A 13,079-nucleotide genomic window follows, 5' to 3' on the forward strand; every position below is an offset into this window, starting at 1 on the left:
ACATGTTCACTCCCTTGCCTCTTTGGTAATATAAAGGACCTTTGGATCTGAGAAGATGGTCTCCATGTTTACAAATGTATTCTGTTTTTATCTACAAATCATGCCCAGTAATTTAGAATGGCAGCATGATCAGAAGAGTTAGTCATAATAGCATAGGCGTGCACAACACATTTCATCAGAGTGTGCACCCAGGGAGCCCCGCCCAAGCCCCACCCCCACCCCGATCCACTCCCTTCCACTTCCCGCCCCCTGACTGCCTCCCTCAGAACCCTCAAACTCCCCTGCTCCTTGTCCCCTGACTGCCCGCTCCTGGGACCCTGCCCCTAACTGCCCTCCAGGACCCCACCCCCTACCTGTCCCCTGACTGCCCTGACCCTTAGCCACCCCCCCCCACCCTAGACAGACCCCCAGGACTCCCACGCCTATCCAACCGCTCCCTGCTCCCTGACAGGATCCCCAGAACTCCCAACCCATCCAACCCGCCCTGCTCCTTGTCCCCTGACCACCCCCTCCAGAGACGCCTTTGCCCTCTAATCGCCCCCCAGGACCCCACCAACTATCCAGCCCCCCTGTCCCCTGACTGCCCCAACCCCTAGCCTAGGCTGACCAGATAGCAAGTGTGAAAAATCAGGACAGGGAGTGTGGGGGAGTAATAGGAGCCTATAGAAGAAAAAGCCCCAAATATCGGGACTGTCCCTATAAAATCAGGACATCTGGTCACCCTACCCTAGACACATACCCACCCCCTTACAGGCCCTCTGGGACTTCCACAATCTATCCAACACCCCCATTCCCTGCTCCCTGACTACCCCCGAGACCCTCTGGCCCATATCCAACCCCCTTGGCCCGGCCTAACCCCCTTACCACGCCGCCGCTCAGAACACAGTCCTCACCAAACCCCACCCCTTGGACATCCCCTTGAACAATGATGTGATGGCACTTACAGGGCAGGCTCGGAGAGCGCCAACCAAGCTGGAGCACAACGGTGGCAGAGCACTATGACTGATGTAAGTCAAAGGTCACATGTAGCACTGGGGAGGCAGTGATTGGCTGGGTGAGCCTGGGTGGGGGGGCAAGAGGGGGTCATGGTAGCAGTGTGGGGTTCATTGTGTGACATGACAACAACTTTGTGCAGCTGCTGAGGAAGTTTGTACAGGCAATAAATACACCCTGCGCAGGTGGGACCCTGTCACCCCGACTCATAGGTGCTGACTTTTGGTTTTGCCGGTGGGTGCCCCATCCTAGCTCCACCCCTTTATCCAAGGCTCCGCCCCCACTCCACCTCCAGCGGGGGAGAGGGGAGGAGCAGCCTTAGCAGCCTTCCAAGACAGGAGCTCAGGCATGATTAGGGTGTGCCTGGGCACAACCGGCACACCCCGTGCGCACGCCTATGCATAATAGACATGTGTAACCCCTATGGAAACATATTCCTACTAATGTAAACTTAAAACCATTCATCATTCCAGTTATATGAAAGTCTGTGGAAGCAGATTATCTTGCTTTCCAAAATGTGGTTCAAGAGTGACCTGCAGCTCAAAAAGCTCAATCACAGATGTATAATGCTTCAAGGTTTTCCTGTTTTCTCACTGGTCCACCTTCATTACATAAAAAATACACAAGATGGAACTTTTCTGTTGAATACTTTCAAAAGTGTATTTCCTAAATAAAAATGCCATGTTCAGCAAGACAGTCAATGATCTTTCATCTCTAGAATCTGCTATTCTGTCTAAACCCACCTGGCTCTTTTTAGGAGCCTCAAGTGAAATGAATGTGGTGGTGTGTGCTTGAAATTTTTTTGGCAAGCTTAAAATCCATTATTTATCAGTGTAGAGTTCCTTCCTAGTATTAATAATATAGGCTGTCTCACTTTTGTTGGGAAAAAAGTCCTAACTGAATTCGGAAAATAAGCCTAAACCTTATTCTATCATAATGAATAGTTTCTCACTCTATAGAATAGTGTGATGTGCAGCATCTTTGGCAACAAGAGTAGTTGCCCCATTAATGGATCCAAGTTTGCATGGTTCTGAGCAACTTTGGTGAGATGCCAAATGCCCCAATTGCCATGGATCATGGACTCCATAAAGACACTAGTTTTGTGTCTCATTACAACAATCTGTAACCCATTAACCCTCCTTTGTCCTACCTATGACAGCAAAGGTGTTAATTGCCCACTTCATCTTGAATGGTTTCTTGCAACTTGTTAACTCCTTATGTTTACCAATCTCTTCTATCTTGTATTTAGCTGTGACATTCTGATTACTTTCCCAGACCTGAAGAACTCTGTGGAGTTTGAAATCTTGCCTCTTTCACCAACAGAAGTTGGTCCAATAAAATATACTATGTCACCCACCTTCTATCTCTCAATTCCTATTGAAATAGATGAGGGCATTCGGGGCCTTGAAGGCCTGGGCCTAATATGGAAGCTTAACACCAAACTAAAAATATACACTAGAAATACATTAACTGTGACAAGCCAGGGTGGGATTCACAAAGGTACTTAGGTGCCTAACTCATTGATTTCAATAGGAGTGGTGCACCTAAGTACTTTGTGAATCGCACCTCTGTGAGTGACGAATCCATCTCAAGTGGGTGTCCAGATCGAGGGCAGGTCCACACTACAAAATTACTCTGGTATAACTACGTCACCCAGGGATGTGAAAAATGCACACCCTTGAACGACGTAGTTAGAATGACCTAAGCACTGGTGTAGACAGTGCTATGTCAGTGGGAGAGATTCTCACACTGCTGCTAATCCACTGCTGTGAGAGGCCATAGCTATTATGCCGATGGGAGAGTCCCCATTAAGCAGAGCTTTTGCTATTACTGTTCTGAAAAAAGCAGTAATTACTTTTCCTTAAACTAAATCTGTTCCTTCTGTGACACACCCAATAAAGACTGTTTCAGTGATGTGATTACCCCTGAATATGCAAGTTCTTCCTGGAAAGGAATACCCCATATCATTCTCTCACATTTTAGCCTTTGGCCATAATAAATATATGTTACTTTCATTACACACTGTGCATCTCAGATATTATTCCCTTCTATTTCATCAAGAGCTATTGTTATTAATTGACTTCTGACATTTGATATAATAAGAGGGAAAAGATTTACAACTCTCAATATGCGGAGGAGAGGAGAAATGTGATCTGTTGATATTTTAACCATGGCACACAGCCTTGACTGGACTAAAAAGTCATCACTATAGTACACACATGAAATAAGACCTTTAAAGCCTGGAAGTGTAAAAAATAACCTGCTGGTATCTCTATTTTTTTAAAGTATATTTTGTTCCTTTGTACTTTGAAATGTTTCAGTCTTTTAAGTCAAATGGTCACATTATAAAGTAATTTGGGGAGCTGACTAAAGCCCATAGCAGCAGAGTCAAAGGTACACCTGAAAATCTGCTGGAAGAAGGGCTTTGTGAACTGGGATTGCTCCAGAAATGCAGTGAATTCCATTCTCGAAGGTGGGAAGAACAAATGTTTGAGAGAAAGCAACAGTCTCATGAAGACATAGGTGTGATATGGAGCCTATGTCACCAAAAAGCCAGTTATATGTAATTACAGTATGTTATGGATTTCTCATCGTGTAGGAATGTAATCAAAACAAGGTAGAACCATATAAATAGTGGTAAAATCAACACTCCTGTGCCATCACTAAATTGTTCATTCAAATATTCTAATCTAATAATAGAAGTTTGACTTGTTGACTGTCATTTAGCAACTAAGGACAGGATTCACCAAGGTAATTAGATTCCTATCTCCCATTGAAACCAGTAAGAGTTGGGTGCCTAAATACATTTGTGAATCCCACCCTAATAGTTTGTCATGACTACTGAAATTTACAATTGCTACATGTTTGCAAAGTTTATTGTTTTGAATAAATACCAAGGACTCAATTTTCAGACTTCCTGAGCACTGACAACTCCAATAATCTTCAAAAAGATCTGCATGTGCTAGTGCTTCTGAAAATCATCACCCTATCAAACAACGTTTTTTTAAATGAGCACATTTCTGAAAAGCCTGATTTCAACTAATTTATATAAACATCTTTGGTACATGATCTCTATTCTGATTCCATAAATATTTTCCAGTACAGACTTAAGCTCAATGGGCCCAGATGGCACAACAGAGTTGCACCTGCTCATGACAACAATTATTCTGACTCGTAGTACTTTTACCACATATTGTTTCTTAGTTTTTCTTTTGAGAAATTCCACCTTATACCTTTAATAAAAAGGTCAGAAAAGTGTGACCCACCCTCAAATGTAATAAGTTTATAATCAGGAGTCATATGAAGAGTAACATCAGCTTTCCCTGGATAAAATATATGCCCCAAACTTATGTTATAAAAAATATATAACTGCTACCAGCTATGGGCCTGATCTTGCAAGATCCTGCATATCCTCATTTCCCATTGGATGTTTGGCACCTTGCAAGATTGGACCTTGTGTTCTTTAAAACAGTTCCTTGTCTTAGCAAAGATCCATTCCATACTTTTCCATCATGCATTAGGGTTCCCTTCTGTCTGACCTCCAACCCAAGAAATTATTTAAGGGAGTCTTCACATTGATGTTATAAATGACACTCCTTTTGAAATTAGTGTATGCAAAATAAAACATACTCTTGGGAAATCTGGGTGGGTTGTCATTGACATCGGTGAGAGTTATGTTTACAGTGGTAGTTCCAGCTAATCCTCCCAGCTGTCCTCCCATATCCTTGGCTTGGATGAGGACTTGATATTGTTCTTTGACCTCTCTGTCCATGTTTGGCAAAGCTGTTCTTATTACACCTTGGAGGAAAAAAAGAAAAGAGAAACACAATACATATAAACCAAAGCCTTGGCAAAGATTCTGTTTACAGAATAATATTCTTTCCTATGTACGCTGATGGTCAGATTCCCCAAAGAGTTCACCAACTAGCAGTTCCCATTTAGACACCTGAATGAAGTGCTCAGATTTCTAAAAGAGCCCAGCAGTCAGCAGCTCCCATAGAGAGACTCACATTGATTTCAATGGGTGACCAGAAGGAAGCTTGATTACACAGTAGTATTTCAGGGCCTGTCTCCCCTGCCCCACTTTAAATAAACAACATTTTGGATGGTGAATTAAGACTGACAAGTGAATGTTGACTAGGGATGTGAATGAGAAGAGAATGAATGTCTCCACATCAGAATGGAAAAGGCATAAGGGGCAGTGTGGATAAAAGCACAGAGACATGAGTGGGAGAAGAAGAGGTGAAGGGCGAACAAAAAAAAAGAAGTAGAAAGAGGTGAGTAGACATCACTACTTCTCAGACTGTCTCTATGACTCTCCTGCATTTGAAACAAAACGTCCACTATCATAACCAATGGAATGAGGTTCCATTGGACAAGACAACGTTCCTTCTGTACAAACAATGGTATTTGGTTACAAAACGTATCACTGTTCACCTGATACAGCGATTGCTGAAAATGCTCAGGCACTTTTTGAATAGGGTATGGTAAATATCCTACATGCAGTTGCAAACACACAGTTAGTCATTAATCAATTGTGTTTTAATCTTGAGTGACTTTGAACAGTTGGCATCTAACGACACCTTCTGTAGCATTCTTTCTGTTATGTTAAAAATGTAGGATTCTGTGACCAAATTCATGGGAAAGGTATGTTACCTTGTCATAAGCCAACACCGTATAATGCAATATAATTAAACGATATCTCTCAGAAATGGTTCAATGCAGACAGTTTAATGCCAGTGTAGTTACAAAATAAGCTAGCTGGAGAGGGATTATTATTATTTCAGAAATTATTATCTCTGAACATTAGGCTGGTTGGTTTTAAAATCCGTCTTTTTCCCTTTTGTTACAATGTACACAGAGTGATACGAAAAAAAATCTCTCTTGGGATGCTTGTTATTTCTTTGCAATTAACTCGTGTGTCAACCAGTAAGAATGGAATCAATTAGTTGATAACGCTTGTTAGGAGTCTAAAAATAACTTTGGCTTGGATTCACCACTGGTTCAACTGATCAAAAAATCCTAATAAATTGATTGTATAAGAATGAAGTTTTCTTTCATTTGTAACATTGATGATAATAGTAACAATTATTGAAAATAATGTACTGACTTCTTCCTCAGCATGGCAGTTAAAGCACTAAATAATTACTAACATCTGAAACAATTAAGCACATGTGTACATAGTCTTGAAACAAAGGTTGTGATTCTTTTATTTTCACAAACTCGATGCTATTCAAAAGGCTCCACTTTTCAAGGTAGAACTCCTGGAGGTTAAAGCTCCAGGATTATAAAAATAACTGAAAATACATATTTAAAAAGTGAATAAAATACTAAAAAGCCCTACTAGCATCATTAAAAATGGGAGTCATTGGAGACTGAAAACAGAAAGGGAAGTATTTTCATTTTTTTTCTTTTTTTAAGTGGCAAAAGTCCTTTTGTAAATTGGAACAACACTATCAGTATTCCACTGAAACCTCTTCCCTGTTCCATGACTTAACATCCTGAAATGTTTTACAACGTATTTCTTATACTCAAGTCCAGGGAGTAAACAGATATTGAAATTAATTGTTCCCCTTGTTATAGTAACAGGAGAGACCAAAATAATAATAATAGTTAAATAAATAAATTAAATAAAACTGAGGTGTTCAGCACTCCATGGAAGAGGCAGAGAATATTTCACAAACAAGAGGTGCAGTTCACCTTGATTTTTACATTATTTTTTAAGATAACATTGGTTAGCTTTAAATCTGTTAAAAATATTCCTAATAGATTACAGTACATAAACAATTGGCTGTCACTCTAGCAGTGAAGTTCCTAATCACCTACTGCTTTTCCTGTCTGGAAGTTGGAAGCATCTGTAGCTTTTCCCATAAGAGATCTCTGTCTCCAATAAAAATCAATGAGAATAATTTAAATGTCAAAAATAGTCCAATGGCAATATTTTTCCTTCACTTTGCACTCTATATTAAAAGACTAAATAAAAATGAAAAACAAAAAGGCATGTGTTTATATGCATGTTTCAGAGAGCACATTTAAGAATCTCGGTAGAGCAAATCCTTATATGGAGTAATGATTAACAGGAAAGAAGCCATTGCATTTCTTCTTCCTCTTCACAAAAAATATTAGAATTTTGAAATCAAGGCTTATTGTAATGAACAGATCTACATGGATTCAGTACTGCACTGAATGTTCCCAGCTTCTACTATTTTAAATATTTTAGTGTTAACCAAGAGGGCCACAGAATTGAATAATATTTAAAGGTTTTTTTGTTTGGTTGGTTGGTTGGGTTTTTTGCAACGAATACAGATATTGAATGTGAACTGATATACAATGTCCATGAGGTTGCCAATAGACTGACAAGTATAAGCTCCTATCATGAGTTCTATGCAGGCCTTGCACCTGGACTGCCCTACAGTGATATTAATGGAGAGTCAGGGGTCTGACGACATGGAGGATGTGGGCCTCTGCACCTGATCTTGTAAGGAAGTTCATGAGTTAATACTAATTTGAGCAGCTCCCTTGGTGTGAATATAACCCCTCTAGTGGGTTGCATATACCCTTGTATATTGCAAGTTAATGTTGCTCAGAGTAGCATTAATCTATATGCTCATTTCTGATATAAGTTCCACTTGAGTAGCATGTTCAGAGGGGTTGATGGTGGATGTGTGATATATCGGGTTTCTCGTCTGCATGACTTTCAAGGTCTCTTCTTGTGTAAGCTTTGCCCATCTGCTCCACTCAATACTGAGTAACAAAAGGCAGCATATACCCCAAAGAGCTAAAACAATGCAGGGAATGCTGGTGGGGATATCATCAAGTGTTACATGAGAAATATAGACACCTGTATTCGACTTGTGTCTGGTTTTCAGTTCACTTTTAAATTTCTCTCCATTTCCCACAAGATTTAATCCAAAAAGAAGCATTAAAGTTAAGATTTTTTTCCAGGTGTCTGAAAAAGTCAGATTTTGATTTTCAAAGTAGAGTCATTGAGCCAGCCTGCAATATGATCTACTGCTAAATGGAGCATGTGACAGAGGAACGTGACCTTTGGAGATTCTGCACTAACAGTGTCGTGCATCTCCCATCTTCAATTATTGATTAATCTGTGAGAAAGTCTTTAACATGCCATCTGACATTCAAGTACAGCTTCACTGGGAGAAGAAATTCCATTTGTTGAAAGGGGCATATGGGTGACTATTCCTGTACACATTCAATCGTTTGTAGCATTTAGTGTGTACATTCTTGGTTCTTTCACTGAATTATTAAATATAGAAACAGGAATAGCATTTAAAAATATAGAACATGATAAAATATTGCAGTCTCCCTTTCTCCTCTGCTAACACATCTAACAACCTCAGACCAATATCCTGTGCCCCAGCAAAAGAAGAGGGCAGGGACCAATCAGCTGTCCACATCCTCTAATTAAGAACATGCAGCACAAGAATCACTGCTAAAGTATTCTTCATTCTAGGCAAGCAGACTGCAAATTGAGTCAACATGATGAAGACTTGAGATTTGGAGTCAAAACATCCAGGAAAACACAAGAGAGAACACAAACTGAGCAGTACTTCAAGACAGAAGCAATCTTAACAATGTGAAAGTAAGAGTGCATCAGGAAAGACCTCTTCAACACATACGTACTTTAGACATTCCAAACTATATGGCAGGTTGCAATTTATTCAAAACCCAGTTTGTGCACAAAGCAAATATATGATTATGGATTGGCCTTTGGGTGTACCACAGCATCAGGTATTTATTTCTATACACCCCAATAATGCTGTCGCCCACTTGGATGTTTAATCAAAATGTAAATGTTTGAAAGCAAAATGATAATATTGTTGCTGATGAAACATTTACCTGTCTTAGGATCAATGGAGAAGTATGGTTGCCCCTGAAGAATGCTATAAACCACTCTGGCACTGTTTCCATATGTTGGATCATCAGCATCTGTAGCTTTAACCTGAAGCACGTATGCTCCTAGAAAAAAAAACAGATGTTTTAATTTCCAAAAGAAATCAAAGATCAGGAATATTGCTGACATATTATATAGCTTAGCCCCTTTTGATGAAGGCATTTGCTGTAGCTCCTGCTTCTTTGGAAACAAGAAAAGAACAATGTAATGTTTCAGCACCACAGTGACATATATGTAAGTAGCAGTTGCAGCAAACGGGGAAGAGAAGGCAAGGTGGGCGGGCACCCACTCTTCAGAAGACACTTGCCAGCAAGTTGGAGGGGAGGGGTGATGTGCGGGAAAGCAAGCCAGTTGCCCACCCTTGGAAATGTAAATAGGTGTGGGAATAACAGGATAATCAATTTCCCCTTTTAGAGATGTCTAAAGGCCAGGGGGAGCCCGCCTACACCCTATTGGAAGGAGGCAGCTAGAGAGGAGGGTATTTCTTGTGTGCTTTGACAGTTTTAACAACACTCACTTGGGACCACGCAGTTACCAGTCTGGCTTTGAGCATTTGGATTTGCAAAGACACCAAACTCCAAGTGCAGCTTGGGAGTCCCCACACTTTGTAAACCAAGATCATCAGCAGGGTTTGCTGACATTCATGTGAGTGCTTAGCACCACTGAAAAACAAGCCACATATTTAGGTGTCTACATTTGGATATAGGTGCTTAATTTTAGATAAGATTGTGTATTTGGACCTCTTTGTTCACAGGTTTAGTAACACAGCCACAAATATTGCTTGCTTTTGTATATCTGCTCACCATGGAAACTCTGGTTTCCAACTTAGTGGGGTATCAAGCACTTTAGTGTCATCTGTCTCCCTTGTTCTAATAACAGGGATTCTACAGTTATGTTTACGAATAATATTGGTTCTAAAGACCTCACTTACAATAATAATAATAAGAAGATTTCTCCAAGCCTGAAAAGACATATTAAAATGCCGGGGGCCTGATCCTGCTCCTGCCATGGGCATTTTGCCATTACCAATAGCATCAGACCTTTGAAGAGATTTAGTTATTTATTTACAAACATCTTCCCTTCACACATGAAATGGACACTGGTGAAAATATAGTGCCAGATTTAGAATGTGGGTGCCTAAAGTGCATGTTGAAAGCTAGACACAGCTCATGGCATGTTCAAAACCAACATTTTTGCACCCAACTGGCATTTGCAAAGTAAAATGTATAAACTGGCACTGAAATCAGTACTTAGGCAGGCAACCACCTGATCTGCCTGCAGCCAGACCACAAAATACCATGAGAATCATAGCACGGCCTCCTAGAAGAAAACTTTCGAGTGCTAGAATACAAGTCCAAAAAGGAGTGTGTACATTTTAAAATTAACAAAGTATTTTATTCACTAAGTTGGGTTTGAAATCAAGGCTTGAGTTTTGTTTCATCTACCGGCTTTGGTCAGCTTCAGATAGGAATACTGCAGAAATAGAGTACTGACACTTATATCAGGTGTGTTTACAGTAAGATAGTCTGCCTTGTGTCCATACATATAGGGGTACTCAGAGAGTAAGTTTACTCCATTTCCCCTCTGTGTCACATTGAGAAGTAGTTGTAAAATGGTGGTCTGAAGAGAACTTCAGGGTGGTCTAGAGAGAGCAAACTGGCTATCCCTCCATGTTTCTGATGCAAAACTATATTACTTTCATATTATTCCTCCATGTAATTAATTGTGGTAGTTGCCAAAATGATTTTAAACAATCACTTATACAGAGGGGAGTGAATGGGAAGGAAGGTCACATGACCGGTGGTCCATCATATAATCTTTCTGTTAGGATGGGGTGCATACTACAACAAGTTTGAGAACACCTGGCATTCCCCAGGGAATACTGCAAATACTGAAAAATTATTAGCTATAAAGGCAACTGGAAAGTTTTTAAGCATCATCATTGTACTAGCACTAACAGTGATATGCATGTCAACGTTTATTTATTTTTTTTTAAATAAACAGCTGTTTTGATAGTGAAAGATAGTCCAATATAGTCAAGGGAAAAGTTTGAGCTGATTTTTTTAAACTCTCCTACACATCTCTACTTATGATTGCCAGCACTGGTGGAGGAATTGGAAGTGAAACTGATAGTGAAAATAAATTGACTGCTTGTTGGATAGTATTGTAGAGTTGCTACAGTTACAGATGGTCATTGGCCAAAGCAAAAATGTTAAGGTGCCACAGGAGATTTTTTTTTACTACACTGATGATCATGGGGAAGCGTGAAAGTTCATGAAAAGCAATTTGATTAGCAAGACCAGTTTTAAAATAATGCTGTTCATGTTTACAAGGCGAGGGCACATTAATTAGAGTCAACTTTCAATGAAAGGAAAGATTAGGGATGCAGTAAATAAAATAACACTGCAGAGATCATCTGGACTCATTTCAGAAGAAGCTTGAGGTTAGTCTTTGATTTGCTGAAGGATGGGGAATGTCACATTTTAGAGGCCAGGAGGTGCAACAGAAGACCAGTGTCATAGTTCAACATAATGATTATGGAAGCACTGTATACTCAGATATTTATGCCTAAACTTCTCATCTAATACAGAATCAAGATAATGGAATGTGTGCTATGTAGCTCTACTGGGGGGCAAGGGAGAGGCATTGGGTATGGAGGTTCTCTCTTTTTGCCAGGATAAGGATCAGCATGTTTTACAATACATACAAAACGTTCCATGGACTCTCACCACAGGGGGACGAAGATAGAGGGGTCTATGTAGCAGGGGATCTGCCAATTCCAACCCTGTCTGCACTTGCTGGAATGCAGGGAACCCCAACAAAACTGAATTCTCTACTAGGGAAGGGGAAGGCATAGGGATTGTATGATATATCCTTCATAGTGCCTCCTGAATCGTGCCCCTCAACTCCCATCTTGAAAAGTAGAACTTCACTGGTTCTTCTGCTAAGGGACCACTAGCATTCCAGAGGAAAGGCAAGATTTTCCCCTTACTGCTTAATTACTAACAGGAGTGCCATATATAACACAACCCAGGTTACTCACAATACACTAGAACATTAATTCACATCCTCAATCCAGCCACAGTCATAAATCTTGATACCAAACCAGGGCATAACCTATGGGATAAATATTTACTATGTATTAAGTTGTAGTGATTGAGGACTTGATGACTCATGGGATTGGGTAAAAAGGCTGTGCATTTGGGTTCCACAGGAACCTGAATAAACAGAAATATTTAGATAAGCTTGGGAGTGTCAGTATTTCAATTAGAGTTTACAGTTTCTGTGGGCTTTTTGGAGGGGACGGGGATGCTCAGGAATTCATTTATAGGGCTAGTAAAAATGTGATCTGTATGACTTTAGGTATTCCCTGATCCATTAAAGAAGCTAGTAAAATGCAAACCCCAACTACTTATACAAATAAACACAAATACAAGTAACTACAACCCACATACATGCCAATGGAATATGGAGACTTTTATCTTGAAAAATGCCCTTATGTCTATCTATCCATCCACATATCCTTCCCACCACACAGTATCTTACTATCTTTCCACCATAAAACTCCAGTTTATTCTATTCTTTGACTGAGGGAATGTTTATTTGTGTCATTTTCCTCCTTGTCCTACCCTGCTACTTTCTTTCCTCATACAGCTGGTTTTTGTTCCCAGCTCAAACACTAAACCCATATATCTGATTCCCTGAATCCTGAGATTTGAATTAGAGTTGGGTGATTTAAAGGTTTGATTTAAATAATCATCCCAAAATTTGTATTCTTACTAAAAGCCTGGCTGGTCCTTCAGGCTCTTTCTCCCCAAACAGATCTCCTCCTTTGAACCATTCCCTCCACACTGTCCCTTAAATTTTAGGTTGGTTGCTGTTGTGAGGGGAAGAGAAAAGGAGTTCGGAAGCCCATATCAGACCTCAATAGCATGTTTTAAGAGAAGTAGGAGACTATCTACCCCATATAGACAGCAAGAGTATCGGAGTAACAGAACAAAGCTCTTTCCCAACATTAACAAAACAGTAGGGGGGCTACCTTGAATTTGTACCCCAGAGTGAATAGCTTTCTCCTCATACCCCAGATGGAGAGGTACATCCAATTTTTCAAAAAAATGGTGAATTACACTGGGACTTCTGAATGTATCAGCTGATTTTCAAAAGTATTGGGCAC

General features: G+C 40.2%; 1 protein-coding gene across 1 annotated transcript in view; it reads right to left on the minus strand.

The window, feature by feature from the left end:
* The window catches only part of CDH12 (cadherin 12), a 693,631-nt gene that overhangs the window by 86,650 nt on the left and 593,902 nt on the right, over positions 1–13,079 (minus strand). Inside the window, exons 6-7 of the mRNA XM_039525377.1 lie at positions 8,851–8,970; positions 4,624–4,791 (exon numbers count right to left, since the gene is read on the minus strand). Of these exons, the coding sequence (XP_039381311.1) occupies positions 4,624–4,791; positions 8,851–8,970 (288 nt within the window). The remainder of the gene's footprint in view (positions 1–4,623; positions 4,792–8,850; positions 8,971–13,079) is intronic.

This window comes from Mauremys reevesii, linkage group 2 (genome assembly GCF_016161935.1).
Source record: "Mauremys reevesii isolate NIE-2019 linkage group 2, ASM1616193v1, whole genome shotgun sequence".
Lineage (NCBI taxonomy): Eukaryota > Metazoa > Chordata > Testudines > Geoemydidae > Mauremys > Mauremys reevesii.